Source organism: Drosophila mojavensis, unplaced genomic scaffold (genome assembly GCF_018153725.1).
Source record: "Drosophila mojavensis isolate 15081-1352.22 unplaced genomic scaffold, ASM1815372v1 contig_49, whole genome shotgun sequence".
In the NCBI taxonomy this organism is placed as follows: Eukaryota; Metazoa; Arthropoda; class Insecta; order Diptera; family Drosophilidae; genus Drosophila; species Drosophila mojavensis.
The window spans coordinates 737510-757385 of NW_025318872.1; the positions used below are offsets into that span (position 1 = coordinate 737510).

General features: G+C 40.4%; 7 protein-coding genes across 8 annotated transcripts; 4 read left to right on the forward strand and 3 right to left on the reverse strand.

Annotated features, from left to right (window-relative positions):
* The first annotated feature begins 768 nt into the window (after window positions 1-768).
* LOC6577819 (cytochrome c-1) lies at window positions 769-3631 on the forward strand. Its single transcript, XM_002003715.4, has 2 exons — window positions 769-920; window positions 3109-3631. The coding sequence occupies exon 2, from the start codon at window positions 3126-3128 to the stop codon at window positions 3438-3440; it is 315 nt and encodes a 104-aa protein (XP_002003751.1). The 5' UTR covers window positions 769-920; window positions 3109-3125; the 3' UTR covers window positions 3441-3631.
* A 468-nt stretch (window positions 3632-4099) lies between these two features.
* On the forward strand, window positions 4100-6542 carry LOC6577820 (cytochrome c-2). The gene is made up of 2 exons (XM_002003716.4): window positions 4100-4205; window positions 5836-6542. The coding sequence occupies exon 2, from the start codon at window positions 5875-5877 to the stop codon at window positions 6199-6201; it is 327 nt and encodes a 108-aa protein (XP_002003752.1). The 5' UTR covers window positions 4100-4205; window positions 5836-5874; the 3' UTR covers window positions 6202-6542.
* Window positions 6543-7110: 568 nt separating this feature from the next.
* On the reverse strand, window positions 7111-12717 carry LOC6577821 (V-type proton ATPase subunit H). 2 transcript variants are annotated; one of them, XM_002003717.4, is made up of 7 exons: window positions 12511-12717; window positions 11896-12374; window positions 9844-10074; window positions 8559-8693; window positions 7932-8494; window positions 7755-7868; window positions 7111-7554 (listed from the first exon to the last, which is right to left on the reverse strand). In XM_002003717.4, the coding sequence occupies exons 1-7, from the start codon at window positions 12545-12547 to the stop codon at window positions 7476-7478; spliced, it is 1638 nt and encodes a 545-aa protein (XP_002003753.1). In that variant the 5' UTR covers window positions 12548-12717; the 3' UTR covers window positions 7111-7475. The 2 variants fall into 2 exon arrangements, with proteins under 2 accessions (XP_002003753.1, XP_015021308.1); XM_015165822.3 differs by lacking the exon at window positions 9844-10074.
* Window positions 12718-12816: 99 nt separating this feature from the next.
* On the forward strand, window positions 12817-13816 carry LOC6577822 (tRNA-splicing endonuclease subunit Sen2-1). Its single transcript, XM_002003718.4, has 2 exons — window positions 12817-13451; window positions 13518-13816. The coding sequence occupies exons 1-2, from the start codon at window positions 13004-13006 to the stop codon at window positions 13796-13798; spliced, it is 729 nt and encodes a 242-aa protein (XP_002003754.1). The 5' UTR covers window positions 12817-13003; the 3' UTR covers window positions 13799-13816.
* Window positions 13754-14307, reverse strand: LOC6577823 (COX assembly mitochondrial protein homolog). Its single transcript, XM_002003719.4, has 2 exons — window positions 14173-14307; window positions 13754-14116 (listed from the first exon to the last, which is right to left on the reverse strand). Exons 1-2 carry the CDS (start codon window positions 14228-14230, stop codon window positions 13812-13814), a joined length of 363 nt encoding a protein of 120 aa, XP_002003755.1. The 5' UTR covers window positions 14231-14307; the 3' UTR covers window positions 13754-13811.
* Window positions 14308-14420: 113 nt separating this feature from the next.
* Window positions 14421-16059, forward strand: LOC6577824 (guanine nucleotide-binding protein subunit beta-like protein). The gene is made up of 3 exons (XM_002003720.4): window positions 14421-14615; window positions 14741-14952; window positions 15332-16059. The coding sequence occupies exons 1-3, from the start codon at window positions 14507-14509 to the stop codon at window positions 15965-15967; spliced, it is 957 nt and encodes a 318-aa protein (XP_002003756.1). The 5' UTR covers window positions 14421-14506; the 3' UTR covers window positions 15968-16059.
* Window positions 16060-16909: 850 nt separating this feature from the next.
* Window positions 16910-19686, reverse strand: LOC6577825 (protein phosphatase 1L). Its single transcript, XM_002003721.4, has 5 exons — window positions 18587-19686; window positions 17958-18525; window positions 17619-17882; window positions 17415-17467; window positions 16910-17324 (listed from the first exon to the last, which is right to left on the reverse strand). Exons 1-5 carry the CDS (start codon window positions 18961-18963, stop codon window positions 17024-17026), a joined length of 1563 nt encoding a protein of 520 aa, XP_002003757.1. The 5' UTR covers window positions 18964-19686; the 3' UTR covers window positions 16910-17023.
* Window positions 19687-19876: the final 190 nt, after the last annotated feature.

A 19876-nucleotide genomic window follows, 5' to 3' on the forward strand; every position in this document is an offset into this window, starting at 1 on the left:
ATATACATAATCCAATCATAATCCTACCTCCCGGACTACTTCATCAAATATGTATATGTAAGGGAAATGCGTTGTTTCCTAAATAAGGGCTTAAAAACAAATAAAAAGTGAGCTTAGCTTTACGTTTGAATGAAACGAAAGGCGTAATGTTCTACTGATTACGTAAAAGCGTAACACACACACACAAACGATAGTCATTTGGTTTTTACGCATTCAAGGGCAACAGCCAACCAAGGGCACTCAAAGAAGAAGTGACGTCTTCAAATGCTGGCATTACACAACACTGGTTTCGTTTTGAGTTGAGGTTGGCAAGACTCACCGTTAAAATTGTTAGTTGGCAGCACCTCTTGGGAGACACTACGCTTGCAGATATGTTATTTTTCCTTGGCTGACAACCTAGCAGGCCTCTGACAATTATCGTTATAATTGTGTAAGTATTCAGAAATCAAAAAGAATAGATCAGAGCGCAGCCAACTTTCGACGTAAATGCTGCTAACAAATTTTCCGTTCTATTAAGCAAAATCGTCGTAACTTTTATGTTGTATTTCCCAATTCACACGACGCGTAAAACTCGTGAACGTAACGAACTTTATGAAATAGCAGAGGCCAAATAAGACGAGAACCTTGCGCCGCGAACTCAGCTGACTGAATGAAAACGGACGCAGCGCTCGAGCAGTCGACAGCAGCCTTAACGTAAAAAGCAGCAAAAGCAGCGAAGAGAGTGAGAGCAAATACACCAACATCAACATCAACAGCGACGGCAACAGCGACAGCGACAGAAGCAGAAAAAAACATCAATAGCAATAGCAAAAGCAAAAGCAAAAGCAAACGCAAAAGCAGCGCAGCTTTGCGCTCAGCATAGAAATAGTGGGAGGCAGAGCAACAAGCACAAACCGTTACTCAAGAGAGTCGTCAAGCAGGTGAGCGTAAAGTTGTGTTGTCACTATTTGTTGTTGCTGCCACTGCTGCCCACGCGCTGCGCTTGGTTGCAGCGTGCATACATGTACAAACATACATACATAAGTACATATATGCATTGCCGTGTACGTCGCAGAGTGCACTAGAAAAATTTATAAATTGATGCATATCACTTGATATAAATTTAGAGCAATTTTTCATTCACTTTTCCCACGCTGCTACTGCAGCTGCAAGGCACACACACGCGCTCTCTCTTTGGCAATCTCTCTCTCGCTTACGCTCCGTGTGCGCTTCATGTAAATGTGAAATAAGGAAAATTTGGAAAGAAGGAGCATAAAAGCTAACGCCAACTGACGACGTTGACGCAGCTGCTGCTGCGCTGCTTATGTAACTTGACGTTGTCTCAGTCTCGCAGTCTCAGGCAGTGAAGGGCAGTCAGCGACCTCGTTCTAGAAAAAAGGCAACCCACAGCAGCAGCAGAAGCAGCGGCAGCAACAGCAGCAGCGCACAGGAACAACAAACAGAAAATAAACATTCAGCAACATACACAATGAAAATGTAGGGTTTTATTCTATGCAGCCACACATAGCCCATAACATTGAATGTAACAGTGGGTAGGTGGTTTGGGCGCATATTTTTGTTCTTCTCTTTTTGGGCGACATCAAAGCCAAAACGAAATTGCGCAACAGCAACAAAACTTCGAAATAGCCACGTGAGCAATGTGAATGCTATATTGTTTTTTCTCTAATTTGCTTTTGCTTTTCCTTCTTCCTTCTTTGTCCTCTTGACCCAGCGACCCACATGATTTTTATAGACTGCTGCTGCAGTGCATCGCAGTAAACAATTATGCTACTCTCTCAGCCATCGCTCTTCGCTAAACCTTTTTTCCACATAAATTGCTAGCTGAAGTGTAATTCAATTCCAGGCGTCATTTATTTATAGTAGCCGTCGGTCAGGAGCCAACTGCAGGTTACAGCAGCAGCAGCTGTCTGTGGAAAATTTATGGCCAACCCACAAATTGGGTTAGGTCAGCAGCACGGAGAGAATAAAACACCTGATGCAAAGCCCTCTTCTAAACAGCATACAGCACAAGCTCAACGTACTTTGAGTTACCGTTATCTTCAGGCTAATGCACAGCCATGACAGCGGAACAAGTGACCAGAGCACTTACAGTTATTTTCAGGCTTTTACTGCTGCGGTGTCTGTCTCCCTTTCCGGCGTGCTTCCCGTTATGTTTTTGTGCTTTTGTGTTTGGCGGCATCTGGTTTTGCCTAAGCCACAAGAAACATGCGTAAAATGCGTTTTAATTGAAGGGAGATGTTCAAAGCACATGTTCGTTGCCCAAGGAGGGCGAATAGCCGAGTCTAATTGAATTATGTACATGCATATGCATATACATACATACGTATGAATGTGTGTTTTACTTTGTTTATAGCCCGTCATTTACCAATACTATTCGAAACTGAAGCAAAATTCGTGCGCTCTGCTTTTTCATGCATTTCGTTTTAGCCGTTTTTCAATCGTATGACCCAGTTCTATGCTATTGCTATCTCTGTCACTTGCACTCACTTGCAGCTGAGAGTGTCAAAAATGTAAGAGCAGCGAAAAGGAAATAAAAAAAGAGAGTGAGCAGTTGTCATCATCGATGCATATTTAAATTAATTTAAGTGGACGCACACATACATATGCACACAGCTGTTTATTGGGCAGCACTTAAATTGTCAGCTATAAATAGAATAGAAACATGCAAAAATTGGAAAAAATAATGCATATGTATACATAAATATATACATACGTATGTGTCGTATATATTTCTGAATTGCTAGTTATGACGACGAATTCTATTTTTTGCATGCGGGTTAGCGGTTAAGACTGCAGTTAGCCACGTTTTTCACATTTACTATGCACGCACGTAACGACCCACATTCACACCCACTCGGAGTCAGGCAATTAACTTGGCAGACTGCGTGGCTCACGTTGACGTCGTGACATAACTTAAGCATGAAAAAAAAAAAAAAAAAACATCAATCCAACCAACCATCCTTTGCCTACCCATTCCCTCCCATTCGCATGTCACGAATGTCCTTGAGGCGTGAGCTGAAGGCCACGTGAGGCTTTGTTTTCGTTCAGCCATTAGAAATAAGCTTCAAAAAGTAAACTATGTATTTTTTCCTCTTTTCGTTTTTTTAGAAAAACCATATTCCAACATGGGTGCCGATGCGGAGAATGGCAAAAAGATTTTCGTTCAGAAATGCGCACAATGCCACTCCTACGAAGTGGGAGGAAAGCACAAGCAGGGTCCTAATCTTGGCGGAATTGTTGGCCGCAAATGCGGTTCTGCCCCTGGCTACAAATATACTGAAGCTAACATCAAAAAGGGTATCGCTTGGACAGAAGGCAATCTGGACGAGTATCTGAAGGATCCAAAGAAATTTATTCCCGGCACCAAGATGGTTTTCCCCGGACTCAAAAAGGCCGAGGATCGCGCTGATTTGATTGCATTTCTCAAAACAAACAAATAGTTTGAATACCTCAACAAAAATATGAAAAAAGTATATGATTGGGAAAAAACTTTCATAAATATTTACTAAGACACTTTTAGAATAGATTATAATTAAAATTGAGCTCACAACATAATATTGGTTCTTTAATATACATATGTATACATATGATTTAGTTTAATATTTCATTATAAGACACATTTGTATTTAAACGTACCGCCATATTTTATTTCAATCAGCTTTTGTCAGGCTCAGCAATCATTTCAAAATTTGGTTGCGCGTGCCAAAGCGCGGAATCACAGTTATGATATTGCAATCAATTTGCATCTTTAATAATTTAACTAAAATACATTTAGTGAATCTTGTTATACCAGCAAACTTTCTTTTACCTACTTTGGCTAAAAATAAAAGTTGAAAGCTGAAAATATTTTAAGATATGACCGCGCGATGAACTGTTTTGAAGAAACCATATCATTTAGCATTTGCAAGCCTAACAATATAAACACAATTATAATAGAAACATCCACAAGTCTTTTATAGCCGAATCAGATATTTCAATCTATTAAATACCCATGAATTAAATCAACAATAGTGATTCAGAGATTAAAAAATAGCTTTAAACTCACGCTAAATTTGATTCAATATCGTACTTTTTAAATAAATCTATCGATGTTTCAATATATTAATAATATCGATACTCACCTAAAACACTCATTTGTGCCAATTGGGATCTTTTGTCTCATTCGTAAGCTAACTGTTCGCAGCAAAAGACGGTTTGTGTTCAATGTAAGTAGCGGGAGTTTGTGAATGACGTAAATATATTAATTTACAAAACCCTGAGTAGTTATTGATTACGTTTAAAGTGTACAGAGAATTCAGTGATAAATAATTGCATTTAAAATTCTTACATAACGTACGATCGAACAGATGCTCAGAGTTTAGCTGTATATCCCACGCGAATTTCAATTTTTGGGGGTTGTTTGCGTTACATAAACGTGTGATAGCCTTCAAGGGTGTTTGTGTATGTGTGTGTGCTGAATAATATATATGTATGCAAAAGTCCAAAAGTAACAACTATTAACCATGTAACATATGATGGCAGCTTTTACACATAAAGAACAATATGTGCTAACAAAGAGTCACATTGACATTACAAATATCGCGAATCGATTACATGAGCAAAAATTAAGAGCTGAAAAGGCCACACGATCATTTGCTATCTCGCTCATACGATTTTTGCTTTGAAGTGGCTTCCATTTCCCAGAATTTTAACCCGCCCGCCACGTGGTTGCTAAGCAAGTGCGATTTCATTGCCCATTGGCTCTTCTTCTCTGCTAAAAAATCGCAGGTTGCTTATGTAAGCGACTCTACTCTTGCAAGAATACTAACCCAATTTCGCTTTTACCTGCTCTCACGCATCCTCACATTCACACACATTGAGCGAAGCATCAGCAATTGGCCTGCTTCCAATGCAGTTCCGATAGAAAAAGTGGTTTTATCTGAGCAAGGCCACAGCTAGGCGACATTGTAGTCTCATGTAATCATTCGCTATCTAAAAAAAAGGTGCACGCGTATGTGTATGTGCGTGTGTTTGTTTGTGTGTGTGCCTGCTCGTGTAGGTGACTTACTAATTGCAATGCTGCTTATGTCTCGCATGCAACAATTCGTTCAAGTTCGCATAACTGCATGCAGTGCAATTAGTCACCCGATAAGCCGTTAGATGGCAATATGCTGACCGCGACACAGACCTTGAAACTGTATTGCTGGGAATGTGGGGCATTATTGGAGTTTGGCCTGTTGCTGTGCGGCAGCGAAATCTGACGCAATTAAAGTTTTTGTTGTGATGCACAGAGATGGCAGCACTGCTTCTTTTATTTATTAGCCAAGTTTAGCTTTTTTAAGGCTGAAAACTTTAAGTATCAATTGTCACACATAGTTAGTAGATACAAAAAATTAGCAGATAAATTTAAGCTTATTTTTAGCTAAAATTAATTATTAAATAATCTTTATTAGAAACCTGTTCAAGTTTCTTGACAATTAAATAATATTGAGCTTGCGACGATGTAGCTTTTTCGCCTTGAAGCTAGCTTTGTTAGCTAAAAGCGAGCAGCACTGCGACGGCAACATGTGACCAGATCGTGTGTAGGTGTATGAGTGCGTGTCTGTGTGTCTGGTGACGTTGCTCGTCATCTGGCTCGTTAAGAACGTTGAATGAACTTTGGGCGGGTGTGTTTGAGGTGCAGACTATTAGATAATCTAACGGTTGCATTACTAATAGCTGGCATGTGTTGTTATCAGTAGCCCGATTAATGCGTCGGATGTTGATAAAAATGAATTTGGCAACGGTAAATAAATTTGTTGTTTATATAACATTTCTAATTGTTCGTTTTCCTCTATCTATCTCTTTTCCCCGCAGTCGAGTCGGTGTTAACACATCAAATATTAATTAACTATAATGGGTGTACCTGCTGGTGATGTTGAGAAAGGCAAGAAGCTGTTCGTGCAGCGTTGCGCACAGTGCCACACCGTCGAGGCCGGTGGCAAGCACAAGGTTGGCCCCAATCTGCACGGTCTGATCGGCCGCAAGACCGGCCAGGCTCCCGGCTTTGCCTACACAGATGCCAACAAGGCTAAGGGCATCACCTGGAACGAGGACACGCTCTTCGAATACCTGGAGAACCCCAAGAAATACATCCCCGGCACCAAGATGATCTTCGCCGGCCTGAAGAAGCCCAATGAGCGCGGTGATCTGATTGCCTATCTGAAGGCGGCTACTAAGTAAGGAGGAACTACTGGCATCTACCCACATCCGAATCTAGCACCACCTCTTAGCTACACGTAAACTCTGTATTACGAGCTATACTATCATCATGGAAGCGTGGCAGTAGCGCCTCCGAGGCTCATCTTGACGACGGCTTGTATTTTGGGTCACAATTATAACAAAGCAGAATACTGAACTTAAAACAAAAATACAATTATGTTAACTTTAAAGTTTAAATAGGACAATTACATTATTTAATTTATAAAGTGGATATTACTAATTTAAAGCCGATTAAATTGTGACACCCACGAGAAATATAACAACAAATTAAATAAAAACAAAACAATAAAACCGAAAATAAACTTGTATTTTCTTTATAGTGCTGTTGGTAAAGTTTAGGAAAAACTATCTATTAGTATAAAAGCTTATCATTACAAAAGCTTAACGAGAGAGGAAGGCAGAGAGCTTTTAAAGCTCACAACGTATTGAATAACTTCTAGCGCTCCAGACCTGTTAGAGATTACAAAATAAATATGATTTTCAATTACATTTATTTATATATATTATTGGTTTTTTTTTTTTTTTTTACATTCAAAAATTTATCATACAATTTAATAACAATTTAATGCATTATTTTTATGTGAATTTTGTAAACATTTTTATTATTCACACGCTTAATAACATTTCAAAATATTGCATTTATTTATTAGATTTTTTCCATACATAATTTTTGTTTTAAAGAAAAGAAATACTTAATAGGTTGGTTGTACATGTGCGCCGATGCGTTAATATATAATACAATTTACTATTTAGACTTGGTTGAAGAAATCGTGAGAAAAACTCTGTACAGCACAGCGCAAAGTAGAATATTTAAAACGATTGTAACGAACATAAACAAAACAGACAAAAACAAATTATAAGATTTACTCGTTGTGAGTGAGTGTGTGTGTGTGTGTATGTGTATATTTTTTGTTTGCAGTTTGTCTAATTAACTTTCACTCTCATCTACGTATCTCTATAGTGGTTCGGAATGCCAACAAAAGAGCAACAATTAATTAGTTTTAACGAACGCTGGCACCATCTGGAATCGTCAATAGATTCGCTATGGAACTTAGTTTATAGATTAGGACAAAGAAATATGCGCTTAAATGGTAGCAAGAAATAAAACGATATTTTGTTAATGGGCGTGGGAGTTGGCGGTGGAAGACACACGTCCCCAACTCTTATTGTTAGTTAAGTTGTCGAAAACAAGCAGGCGACCCACTTTGCTATCAGTTGTACATGGTATCGGTCCTTTAGGCCTTGCCAGCAATGGGAGCTGCGCCTTGTTTTTGGTTCTCGTTCTCCTTCTCCAGCTGCTTGCCCAAGTATTCCCTAGGGGAAACACGAATAAAAGAAACACATCAACAATTTGGAATTTGGCTATGCTAATTTTGAATAGAGAGTGCTCTTGAAATTATTCGGTAATGGTTTGAGTTTCGGGCGTATAAATGCGAGTATGATTATCGAGCGGCACCTGAGTGCGATAGGTGTGCATATGATTAGATAAGACTATCCACATTTATCATACTAACCAGTTGTGTACCATCAGTTTTTGGACAGCCAGCAGAGCCTCGTAGCGCACATTGGGATCCTCGTGACCCAGATGCTGCATAACAATCTGTTTGCCACCCAACTGCTCCAGCACACTGTGAAGCAAAGGCATATTAGATAGGAGCCAGGCAGACAGGTCCCAGATCTTATTCACTTACTGCTTGCCACGTGGATAATGACGCACATACTCTCCAATATCGAAACAGGCAACGGACAGAATAATGGCATCCTTCGAGGTCTCCAGCAGATGAACCAATATGCGCAGTAGTTCGTAGTTCTTTTCGTTGAGGCGTTGAGCGTTCTCGCGCCAGAACTTGGCCGATTTGTGGACGGGCGACCATTCGAGGCGGCCGCTGCGCACCTCGGTGGCATACTCGTCGAAAGAGCTCAGGTCCTGCACGGAATTCTGCAGCTTCTCGCTCAGATACTCCACATCGGCTGTAATGTCCTCGTCATCGAAGCGACGCTGCTCCAAAATCGACAGCTGCTTCAACACCTTGCACTGCACCATGGCAATACAATGATCCTTGGCCACGGACGCATCCTCGGGCTTCTCAATCAGATTGCGGAAGACGGCCAAAATGATGCGAGTGACCTTCTCCTTGGCACAGTCGCTCAAGATATCAGCCAATATGGGTATGACGCTGAACTTGTTCATCTTGGCAGCCAACAGGGGATTGAAGGTCAGCACCCACAGGCAGAAGATCAACTGGTATTGCACCTATGAATAAGAAATCGAATTTAAATTGTACCAAACAATTTACACATTTCAATTTCAAACTCACCTGGAAGTTGACACGCGTCGACAGGATGCGTATCAAGGTGCTGATGCCATCGACGTTGACGAACGCGAAGCGATACTCATCCACGCGCAGCATCATCTGCAGGCAGCGTGCCACGGACTGGATATACTCGTTGTTCTGTGAAAGCAACGAGCGATATTAATATGGATCTTGCATCATTGCAGAGCTTTTCATTTTAGTAACGAGTTAGTTATGACAGTTTATCTTACATCTTTTTCTTTTTTTTTTTTAATATTTTTTCTAATTGAAAGTTGGCTACAACAACAGCAACACAACAGTTACTACAGCTACTTAATAGAGAGAGAAAAAAGTGAAAGTGGAAGTGGAAGAGACAGACAGAGAATTGTGCTCTGAGACGTACCAATAAAAAAGACAAAAAAAAAAGTATATGTATTACAAAGGGCAGCAAACGTCGTTGCTGTCCTGCTTAGAAATCCGTAGAATGGGCGTGGTAATTGTTTGTTTTTGTTTGTGTATTGCGTTCGCACCGACACCGATTTTTTTTTTACAAAACTCTTTTCTTTTCCTTTTTTAATTACCTTTACACCTTTACCGTTACCTTCAAGCTATAATCAAAGTTTTGTACACTTGTTGCTCTGCTGCTCATCTTTAATTTAAGTCGATGATATTTAGTGGAGTTAGTAAACAGTTATCGTTTGATTTATAAATATATATAAACAAGACACGCGCACACACACACACACTCTAATTATCTATATATACACGCACTCACACAGCAACGTTTATGCATTGGAATATATGGGAATTCACTGTTGGCTGACTATATTTTAATTTTGATAAATAATAAAAAAATAAAAAATTATATAAATTATAAAAAATTATATAAATAAATAAAATCAACTTCAATTTCTACTAGAAAACGTTTATCCATAAATTATTATTTTAAATTTAATCTCAATAACTGTACGGACGCTATAAGCGGAGTATTTATAACCGGATTTTACTGTACATATGTATGCTTATCAGAAATTACAATGCTAATTGGAATATAAAAGAATATTTAATAAGCTTTTGATAGACAATGCATATCTCTACCATGATATATTCTCTTTAGCACAAACGAGTATATTTTGCAGGTGTGTGTGCGTATGCGTGTGCGTGTCTGTGTGTGTTGTATAATGGTTTGATAATTTCTGCTTGGTAATTGATTTTGTGTAATTGTGTGTGCGTATGTGTGTGTAGTTGGATTGGGTGAGTGTGTTGTGGTGGTGGTGATTGGATAGCATTTGGGCTGCATTTGGAATACCGGTATAACACATTTGCCATCCTGCTGCTGATCGAAGGCGGAGGAACGTACTTCGCGGTAACTCTCATTGGCCAAATCGTGGCGCTGCTGCAGCTGGACCAGATTGGGACTGTACTGGTGGCCATGATGATCTTTGCCATGATGATCTTTGCCATGCTGTCCATGCGAGTGCACAATGATCGTTTGCGCCCGCTTGGCCAACTGGGCCATCTCTTGCAGATAGGCAGTGCTCTAATTGATTTGTGTTGGGGGTCAGATAGTGCGTGGGTCGTAGGTTTTTTTTTTTTTTTTTTTTTTTTTTTTTTTTTTGGTTTGGGTTCAGCAGCGCACAGTATCCACAGCATTGTTTGTGTTTGTTGAATTGATCGATTCGGTAATTCAGTTATTGGTGTTTAACAAAATAGATTCGTAGTTGATGTTGATTGACGGTTTAAATTGTAAATTGGTATTAAATAATAAATACATAAAATATTTGAAAAACAGAGAACAAAACAGAGAACAAAACAGAGAACAAAACAGAGAACAAAACAGAGCAAGAGTTCAACTTTTTGTTTTAGTCTGATCTTTGCTTTTGAGGACATCAGAATACACATAAATCGTAACGAGAAAACGTTATTATTACATAATATTATAATTATTATTATTATTATTATTGATTTGATTTGGTTTGTTTGGTGCAGATGGTGCAGGTGGTGGTGCGGGTGGTGCTGATGTTCTTTCAGTTCTCCACGACACACCCAATTAAATGCGATGCGGTGCGATGATCGATTGAGCATAATTTATTTTTTTAGACTTGTCGCAACGGTTATACGAACATCTTTATCATATAATACGAATTTTGTTTTTTATTTGTATTTCTTTTTTTTTTCAGGTGCGTGATTCAATGAATTTAAATGCCAAAATAAACAAAAATCGTGTACACGAAACACGAATCGCATACCTTAATCACGCTCACAGACAGCCAAAGTTGCATTACAAATAAAAGACAATTTGATATACGCAAGCCTAAAAGTTGGCCAAAAACCTGGCTAATGCTTAATTCATGTCTCATTTTTAGAGTTTTCTCACTTTTTTTTTGGTTTCATGATTTTAGTACAAATTGTCGAACAAGCAAAACTAACTAAAAGCGTGCAGTTCTATATTTTACGGTTAGTTGCAAGCAAACAAAATGCTTAATATTATATCATATTTGCCAACATTTTGTAGATATTTAGAATCTAAAGAATATATACCAATTGTGTGGTAGGAAAATGTAGGACACATTAAGAATCAAAAAAGAAACGTAGACACAAAGAAATGTAGAAATGTGAAGTATTTTGTCTCGATGTTGAACTAGATTTCAGCCAAATAATATGAAGGGCTAATAAAATTGCAAGACTGCAGTAAAACCTCCTTAATTCGAATATGCACTAATACAAACAGCTTCTTAATCAGCTGACCTCTATATTCCCAGATACTTATAAGAATTTTGTAATGCCCAACATTTTTTTTTTTTTAGTTCTTTTGTATTATTGTTTTGTATATAGAAAGTTCTTTAAATTAAATTGATACCAATAAAAAAAATAATAATAATAAAAATTTAACTATCGCCCAGTTGTAATTATAAATTTGTAGACTTCTTAAAAAGTGAATTTGAGATGCATATTTGCATATTTCTTAATAGACTTAATTTAATGAATGCATACTAATTAGACTTCATTCGTTTACCATGTATCATTATAATCAGTGCGTAAAGCTTCTAAATACAATCAAATATTTACTTAGTCAAGATTCTCCTTAAGTAAAATAGAATCGCCAAAATTTTCGTTGCATGCAATCGATATTTCTCTACACTAAATTCATATACATATGTAGTTGGAATCGTTCAAAATCAATATATGCAACTATATTACTTAAAATCGATAGATTTTCATGCTGCATGCTACAAATATATTTATAGTGTACCTGAACTAAATTTCTATGTACAACATAAACATGCAAACGTGGGAAGGGGGCAGGGGTAGTTGACCTGGGTCATGCATGGGCTTGACGCTTGTGCTTTGATCTACTTACATTGCTGGCCAATTGATCCTTGAGGAACTGCAAGTAGAAGTTGAGGTCCGACTTGGGCATTGTCTCATGGCCCCAGCAGGCGAACTTGGCCAAGATGCGCGACGACATGTTAACAATGAAGCCATCTTGGCGATTCAGCAAGTTGAGGAACGGACCCCAGACGCACTGCTTCATCTTGGCGGATGTTTCGTGGAATTGATCGACACGCGAGCGATCCTCCTGAAGCATATCGTCGAGCAGCACGAGTATATACTGAATGGTCGAGTCCTTGGACAGGTGCGAGACCAGATTCAGCATCGTCTTCACCACCTGCGTCGAGTTTTGGGCTAAAAAGGTGGCGCGCGATTTATCCAATGCGCTAATCGTCTGATAGTCCTCCTGGCTGATCATCTGGGACTGCATGTACGAGGCCCAGTTGATGCTCTTGGTGCGTATATCGGCGGCCTGTTGCTGCAGGACCGAAGTGGCAGCAATCATATCTGCAATATGCAAATGCGCATTCACAGTTAACCATTTTTCTGACACACATTCGGGCAGGGGGTGGCTGCCTGCAGCACGGGGCAGCAGCACTTCGATTTTTCACAGAGGTCAGCTGCTGCTGTTGCTGGCACTTACCAATGTTATCCTCGGGCAAATACAGTGCGGTTGTCATTTTGTTGGTTGTTTTTTTTGGCGTGTCGAGGGTGATGCGATATATTTGTAGTGTTGCGCGCGTTTGCACACAATTTCAATCGAAAAATCTAGGAAAAAATTATTTAAAATACGAGTGTCTTTTCACACTAATGCGACAGCACCGAAATTCAGCTGACTGGTCTTGTGACTTATTCGCCGTGTTCGCCGTACTTAAGCGTTGCCACCCCGAACGCATTGCACTGTGCTGGCAATTTATAATGAGAATGGCAAATCCTAAGCTGCGGTCACACATAAACAGTTTTGCGGCGAATAACATAAATAATCAAAATATGTTTTATTTATAGTTGTATTTTATGACTTTCCAATTAATATTAACTTATATTTAGCTGTTAATTGATTTATTACAAGCACAACAGCAAATAGTTTTGAGGCACATAAAACTGTTGCCGTTCGACTACAAGCAGTTCGCTAAATTATGGAATTCACTCCGCATTTCAAACGCAAGCGAGGCAATTGCAAAGACTTTATTAAACTAGCGCCCTTTCCCCCAAACTCCAACGGACTACGCTACCATGGAGTTTTCAATGGACTCTGTGTAGAAGTATTTAATACAGAACAGAATTTAATAAAGACTCTACACGATAATGGCTGCTATGGCAAAGGAAGCAATTCACGCGGCGGCCCAATGTCTGGAGAGCCCGACGAATCGCTTCTACTTGGACTGGAGGAGGCTTGTGTGTTGGCCTACTATTTAAACATACTGGAGATAAAAGACACATCGAACAAAGAGATTGCTTGGCAAGCGTACGTGCAAGCAGCACTGGAATATGACAAAGAATTTGTCTATAAGCTGGCTGCATATTTGTATCTAAAATCAAAGAATTGGATAATTAAGAGCGGCATTAAATTCGGTGGTGATTTTCGTAAGTAATTTTCCTATAATTTATAGAGATGAAAGCAGCTGTTCATTTTTAATCACCTTTTCACAGTCATCTACAAAGAAGGTCCGCGACAATTTCATGCCAGTTTCTTGGTACTGGTGCACACTTCAGACTATATTAATCACCCGCATTATGTTGGCAAGAATTTGAAGGGAGCTCAACGTGTAGCTGAAACATCGGACAAAGATGTGCTCATTCTGAGAGTGAACGAGCAGAAAGACTTCGACCCTGCGTTGGCCACACCGGCGGCACTGGAGTCCCTGACCATTGACGAGACTGTGATACGGCGTTTTAACTACACATCTTTTGTGCAAAGTAAACAGAAATAATAACAAGAGTAAACTAGATTTTCTCCACGCGATGCTTCTTGGGAATGCCTGTGCTCCGATATTCCGCCCGCTCCTTCAGGTAGATGGCCTTGCACTCCTCTTTGAAGGCTTCGTTTTTATACCAGTGGGAGAGACAGTCCATGAGCGCAGAGTTTTGCTTGCGACAGGTGGCCACCATGAATATGCTGCTGGCCTTACAGCATTCCTCAAAGTCCGCGACTTCTTTAGGACACAGTTCGCTCCGGGCGCGATCTCTCATTATTTTTGGTATTAACACCTCTACTTCTACCTTGCGCAACGTTGTGTCATTCGGATCACCTGCAAGCGGCTTTTCAGTTAAAATGTTGTAATTAATTTAATATTGTTTGACTTACCAAGTCCATGGGGATTACGTGGATTAATGCTGGCGGGTTGCTGTTGTGCTAAACTCATTTTGCGTGTTGGTGTATTTATATTTCGGTCTAAGGGCTCCTTTGACCTGAGTTGTCAAATAGTGTGGCTGTATTCTAAAAATGATAGTAATACCAAAAACATGAAGTTGTAGATGTAACGATTCATCGTATTCAATAGCACACGTTGGCAGCACTACCCGTGATTGTTTTTGTTTTACAGCACTAGCGACTTCCGCCTCTTTTTCTGCCAGCCTGCAGCGCCTTTGGACGTGTGTCAAAAGCGCTCCCGTTGCAATTTTATAAGTAATATTTCAACATGTCTGAGACATTGCAATTGCGTGGTACGCTGATCGGCCACAATGGCTGGGTCACCCAGATTGCTACCAACCCCAAGGATCCCGATACCATTATTTCGGCATCTCGTGGCAAGTATAATTAACAGTTGTTGAGGTTAGGTTGGCGTCGGTGGAATCCTCCAATAACCGCAACATCCCGGCATCATTTTTAGATTTTAATTGATATGATTAATAATAACGTTACGTTTAAACAGACAAGACCTTGATTGTCTGGAAATTGACCCGCGATGAGGATACCAACTACGGCTATCCCCAGAAGCGTCTCTACGGTCACTCGCACTTCATCAGCGATGTTGTGCTCTCGTCCGACGGCAACTACGCTCTGTCCGGCTCATGGGATCAGACTCTGCGCCTGTGGGATTTGGCTGCCGGCAAGACCACTCGTCGCTTCGAGGGACACACCAAGGTGGGATAAGTTTCCAATTGGTTTACCGAATGGTTTTTGAATAGGGCCTAGAATTGCTGCAGCCTACGCTGCTTTTGTAAATCTCAACTCCCCAATGGTATTGGTGTACCCATGTCCCGATATCATAAGGTTAGGCTTAGCTAGCACACCAATACCAATATACATTTAAATGTATATAAAAAAAAAAAAAAATATTGCGCCTATGCGAGGCAGAATTAATCTGGTTGACATCTGTAAAGTTCTACGCCTGAGTCGACACACTTTTGCGTGAAGCTCTTCCGTAAGTAGGCAACAAAATCTTTAAATCCGCTACTCTTCTAATTATCCACATAAACCTAAAGATTCGCCATCTAATAAACTGTTTACTCTTCGATTGTAGGATGTGCTCTCGGTTGCCTTCTCGGCTGACAACCGTCAGATCGTGTCTGGCTCTCGGGACAAGACCATCAAGCTGTGGAACACTCTGGCTGAGTGCAAGTTCACCATCCAAGAGGATGGCCACACCGATTGGGTGTCGTGCGTGCGTTTCTCGCCCAACCACTCGAATCCCATCATCGTGTCATGCGGCTGGGATCGTACCGTCAAGGTCTGGAATTTGGCCAACTGCAAGTTGAAGAACAACCATCACGGTCATAATGGTTACCTGAACACCGTGACCGTCTCGCCCGATGGCTCTCTGTGCACCTCCGGTGGCAAGGACTCCAAGGCTCTGCTGTGGGATCTGAATGACGGCAAGAATCTGTACACTCTGGAGCACAACGACATCATCAATGCCCTGTGCTTCTCGCCCAACCGCTACTGGCTGTGCGTCGCCTATGGCCCATCCATCAAGATCTGGGATCTGGCATGCAAGAAGACCGTTGAGGAGCTGCGCCCTGAGGTCGTCTCGCCCACATCCAAGGCCGAGCAGCCACAGTGCCTCTCCCTGGCCTGGTCCACCGACGGCCAGACCCTGTTCGCCGGCTACTCCGACAACACCATCCGCGTCTGGCAAGTGTCTGTATCAGCGCACTAAAATAATCTTATATGTTTGGACATAGCTCGTATGAATCGATGGCAAATTGATTTGTTTATGCCAAAACAACAATAAATATAAAACGACAAACATTCAATTTGTTTAAAAATGAGACTTGTAGATTAATATGGGTATAGATTAGCTAAGGCAAAACTATTTTTTTTTTTTCTGTAATGATTTTTGATTTATGAGTTATATACACAATTATCAATTGATTGGAACTAGTAAATTAATATAGATTTGTATATTTATGTTGTTTTCTTTAAGAGAAAATTCCTTGCTATGGATTATTGCTTTATGAGTTATATACACATATACATATAACATAAATATATGCAAATATAGGGTCAGAATATATTTATTCAAAGATATAAGCAAAAAACAATCGACATTAAAGCATTTTTCAAAGACCTGAAAAATCAATTGATGAATTAATGAGGATATTAATTATCTAAGGCAAAAATGTTTTATTTTATTATGTTTGTTTACCAACATGGCCCCTTGCCTATATATGATTATCATTTATGATATACAAATATATATGTGTCAATATAGGCTCCGCATTTATTTATTCAAAGTTGCAAAAAATACTTTATTCAACATTAAAGCATTTTTTAAAGGCATAAAAATTCAATTTCATTGCCAATCTTCGTTACATTTTTTGAGTATTTTATATTTTAACGTTTTTTTCCCTTTTGTTTGACAAACACACGTTTTAAATATATAACAAAATAATTTAAATAAATATTTATGAGATTCATGGTGATGAATGCGAGGAGAGCTGGAGGTGGTGGGGGGGAGGGGGGGATTAACAAAGTGCAGTGATAGTGATATTTGTCTAAACATTTCATATAAAACAACAGTATTTTTTTTTTCCAAAAATATTTTAAATCCTAAAACGAAACCAAAGAAAATGCCGCCTTGTTGAGAGAAAAACGATAATCGCTGTGGCGACGAGGCAAAAAAGCATCGCGAATGCTTATATTATAGTATGTAAATCTTTTTGGGCACTTTATAAGGTTGCTATTGAAATGGTACAGAAGAGTCTCCCTTCTGTTACTTGGTTTTGATTGAATTGGAGCGTTCGACAGCCGCTGCAGCAGCAGCTGGAGGTTTGGCTAAGGCTGCATCGCCTACTTTGCCGCCAGCCGATGAGCTGACAATTTTGTAGACGTCGTTCTTAAACACAATGACCAAAACGGTGATGTTGTCCACAGAGCCACGTTTATATGATTCCATGGCCAGCGATTTGGCACCAAAGTCTGGTTCCTTAAGATGATCCTGCACAAAGCTGCAGGCTTCCTCGTTGCTGAATGTATCCCAAAGGCCGTCTGATGCGAGTATTAAAAAACGGGGCCTAGCATTCCATCGAAATAAAAATAATGAAAAGAAATGACGCACTTAATAGAAGGAAGAGTTCATTAACTTGGCAAGCAACTGCACTCACTTGTGGTCGTTTAACTCGAAGGTCAAGATGTCTGGTGTGGCTATGACTAGATTCTGTATGGGATAGAATAATATAAAGTGAAGGCTGATTAGCAATTGAGAATTATATATGCATATATATATATAAGTATATGTATAGGCTATAAAACGTGACGTGAGAAATTCCCATCACGCCATCTATATAGAGCATGCAGCATCGACATACCTTATCTTTGAGGGGATAATCACCCATCGCTCGTGACGTGGCCAAGACCCCAGCCACGCGCCAAACGCCGCGAAAAGCTATGAAGCCGCCGGCATCGTGAATGCGTTTACGCTCGCGCACCTGCTGCGGCTTATGGTCGAAGGACAATGGTATGGCAATGCCGCGTGCATCAAACATCACGCCACGCGAATCACCCACATTTGCCACAATCAATTTGCTGTCTTTAACGATGGCAATCAAAGCGGTTGTGCCCGCAATGTTGGTCTGCAAAACAGGAAGGGAAATGTGAATCACTTGAGATAGAGAACTAAGATAGCTAATTGGGGCAGGCCCACTCACTGCGAGCTTGGCCTGCTCGACCAGCTTGTGATCCGCGGCCAGTATCTCGTCCGTGATCAGCTTGCCAAAATTAATGCGTCCATGCTCGATGTAGCATTTGGCGTCGTAGCTCGGCGGCGGCGCGTTGCCAGAATTTTGCGCATTGTTATTATTCAGAAATGAATCTTTTGCCGCACTGTTGCCGCTGGCGCGCATCGCGCTGTTCAGCTGCGCCGTATAAATATCGGCGACAGTTGCCTCCGTTGTCTTTTGTTTAATTGCGCTACAATCCGCTGTAGTGCTGTGCGCCTTACGCAAACTGTCGCGTCTGGCCACGGGATCGGCATTCTCTTTGTTGGTGACATCTTTGCGGCTCTGTTTGCGTGCCAGATACGGGCTCTTGTCGTATCCACTATACTCCGACGAGCTCTCGCTCTTCAGGATCTGGTTAATATCAATGATTTTGTTGTAGATATTCTTGACCAGTACATCGCGGGCAAAGTTGGCAGCGAACTCGCCGCCATGGCCATCGAAAACGGCAAAGAATGAAATTCCCGTGTTATTGTTGATGTTCTCCTCAATGATAAATCTGTAAGCAGATGCATATACATATAAAAACGGTTTTCTTTATAGGCTCTTCTCTCCCTTACCTGTCCTCCATGTGTGGTCTTCTGCCCAGCACAGCGAACGCGGCACTCTGTTGACGCACCTCCTCCCAGCTCTGATGATCCCCGGCACCGCTTGTCATCTCTTGGACGCGTGGCGTCTTCTGTCTACCGAGCGTGGCCTGAATGCGGCTTAATATGCTGCGACTCCATATATCGACCGCTTGCAAATAGATTAACAAGACAAACAGAATGATGCCACAGAAAATGACCTCGGGACGGAGCACATAGATGCGGCATAGTTTCCATAGATATGCCAAGGGCGAATTGATGGACGAGAAGCCCACTGCGAACTTGGATAGGATTTTCATATGTGAAACGAATGTCTGATAGAAGATCTTGTCCTCCAATTCGTCATCCATTGGGGGAACCTTATTTTGTTGGTTGTCAAAGGATCGTTGTCTGGCTCTTTACTCTTTCTGGTCGCGTTATCTGATATTTATACTGTGTATGTATGTATGTATATATATGTAACACTATGTGTAAGTATTAAACGTCGGAGATTGTGTGTGTGCGGGTTTGATTTGATGGAATAGAAATCACTAACGCACAATTATAATCTGGGGCCAGCAGCCAGCAACAGCGACAGCAGCACTTGGATTCAAAATCGAAATTTCGATTTATTTTGTATTTGCGTCTGCACTTTTCCTTTCCGTTCCGTTTCTTCACGTTTTCTTTCCCTTATTGACGAATTTTGCTTTGTGTCGCTCTCATTTTTTGACGTATTATTGCACAGCAGATTCGCCCGACTTTTTGTACCATTATATTATTTCAGAATATTCTTATTATAGCCTCTGTTGCTTGCATAAATAAAAACAAGAACAACAACATCTGTCTCTATGTGCGGTACATGTGTGTGCGTGCCTGTGCGTAAATATATATGTACGTACATACACTCGTATTGCCCACAGTACAGCCTCAATACAACGCCCGCTAGTGCTTGAAGTGGTAATACTGAGCACACAATATACTGGATTTCGTTCAAACATACACTACTTAAATTTTTAACTAACTCTGGATATTTGCTGGTGTTACTTGTGATGTTTTCTCTTTGCTGTATTTTGATTGTTGATGACAACTAGGACATTGCTTATTCTTTTGTATATAAGACGTTATAGGGGCCGACTACTGTCCATGTCGTCTTTCAGACCAGAGTTGTTATCGCTGCTATCGATAGTATTTGGATATTTTGCAACACCAATCAAATGCGTTCCGTGCCAATAAGATGATTTAAAACGTTTTGAATTTCCATATTAAAATGTGTTTATCACTTAA

What these genes read in the sequence shown, in the direction of transcription:
- LOC6577819 (XM_002003715.4), top strand. Translation starts at nt 3,126, where the DNA reads ATGGGTGCCGATGCGGAGAATGGCAAAAAGATTTTCGTTCAGAAATGC.
- LOC6577820 (XM_002003716.4), top strand. Translation starts at nt 5,875, where the DNA reads ATGGGTGTACCTGCTGGTGATGTTGAGAAAGGCAAGAAGCTGTTCGTG.
- LOC6577821 (XM_002003717.4), bottom strand. Translation starts at nt 12,547, where the DNA reads ATGACAACCGCACTGTATTTGCCCGAGGATAACATTG. An exon ending in TTTGCCCGAGGATAACATTG is followed by an intron (nt 12,375 to 12,510) that starts GTAAGTGCCAGC and finishes TGCATATTGCAG; the next exon opens with ATATGATTGCTGCCACTTCG. An exon ending in ATGGCAAATGTGTTATACCG is followed by an intron (nt 8,694 to 9,843) that starts GTATTCCAAATG and finishes TTGCTTTCACAG; the next exon opens with AACAACGAGTATATCCAGTC.
- LOC6577822 (XM_002003718.4), top strand. Translation starts at nt 13,004, where the DNA reads ATGGAATTCACTCCGCATTTCAAACGCAAGCGAGGCAATTGCAAAGAC. An exon ending in TAAATTCGGTGGTGATTTTC is followed by an intron (nt 13,452 to 13,517) that starts GTAAGTAATTTT and finishes ACCTTTTCACAG; the next exon opens with TCATCTACAAAGAAGGTCCG.
- LOC6577823 (XM_002003719.4), bottom strand. Translation starts at nt 14,230, where the DNA reads ATGAGTTTAGCACAACAGCAACCCGCCAGCATTAATCCACGTAATCCC. An exon ending in ACGTAATCCCCATGGACTTG is followed by an intron (nt 14,117 to 14,172) that starts GTAAGTCAAACA and finishes AGCCGCTTGCAG; the next exon opens with GTGATCCGAATGACACAACG.
- LOC6577824 (XM_002003720.4), top strand. Translation starts at nt 14,507, where the DNA reads ATGTCTGAGACATTGCAATTGCGTGGTACGCTGATCGGCCACAATGGC. An exon ending in CATTATTTCGGCATCTCGTG is followed by an intron (nt 14,616 to 14,740) that starts GCAAGTATAATT and finishes ACGTTTAAACAG; the next exon opens with ACAAGACCTTGATTGTCTGG. An exon ending in GCTTCGAGGGACACACCAAG is followed by an intron (nt 14,953 to 15,331) that starts GTGGGATAAGTT and finishes CTTCGATTGTAG; the next exon opens with GATGTGCTCTCGGTTGCCTT.
- LOC6577825 (XM_002003721.4), bottom strand. Translation starts at nt 18,963, where the DNA reads ATGGATGACGAATTGGAGGACAAGATCTTCTATCAGACATTCGTTTCA. An exon ending in TCGAGCAGGCCAAGCTCGCA is followed by an intron (nt 17,883 to 17,957) that starts GTGAGTGGGCCT and finishes CCTGTTTTGCAG; the next exon opens with ACCAACATTGCGGGCACAAC. An exon ending in ATTATCCCCTCAAAGATAAG is followed by an intron (nt 17,468 to 17,618) that starts GTATGTCGATGC and finishes TATCCCATACAG; the next exon opens with AATCTAGTCATAGCCACACC.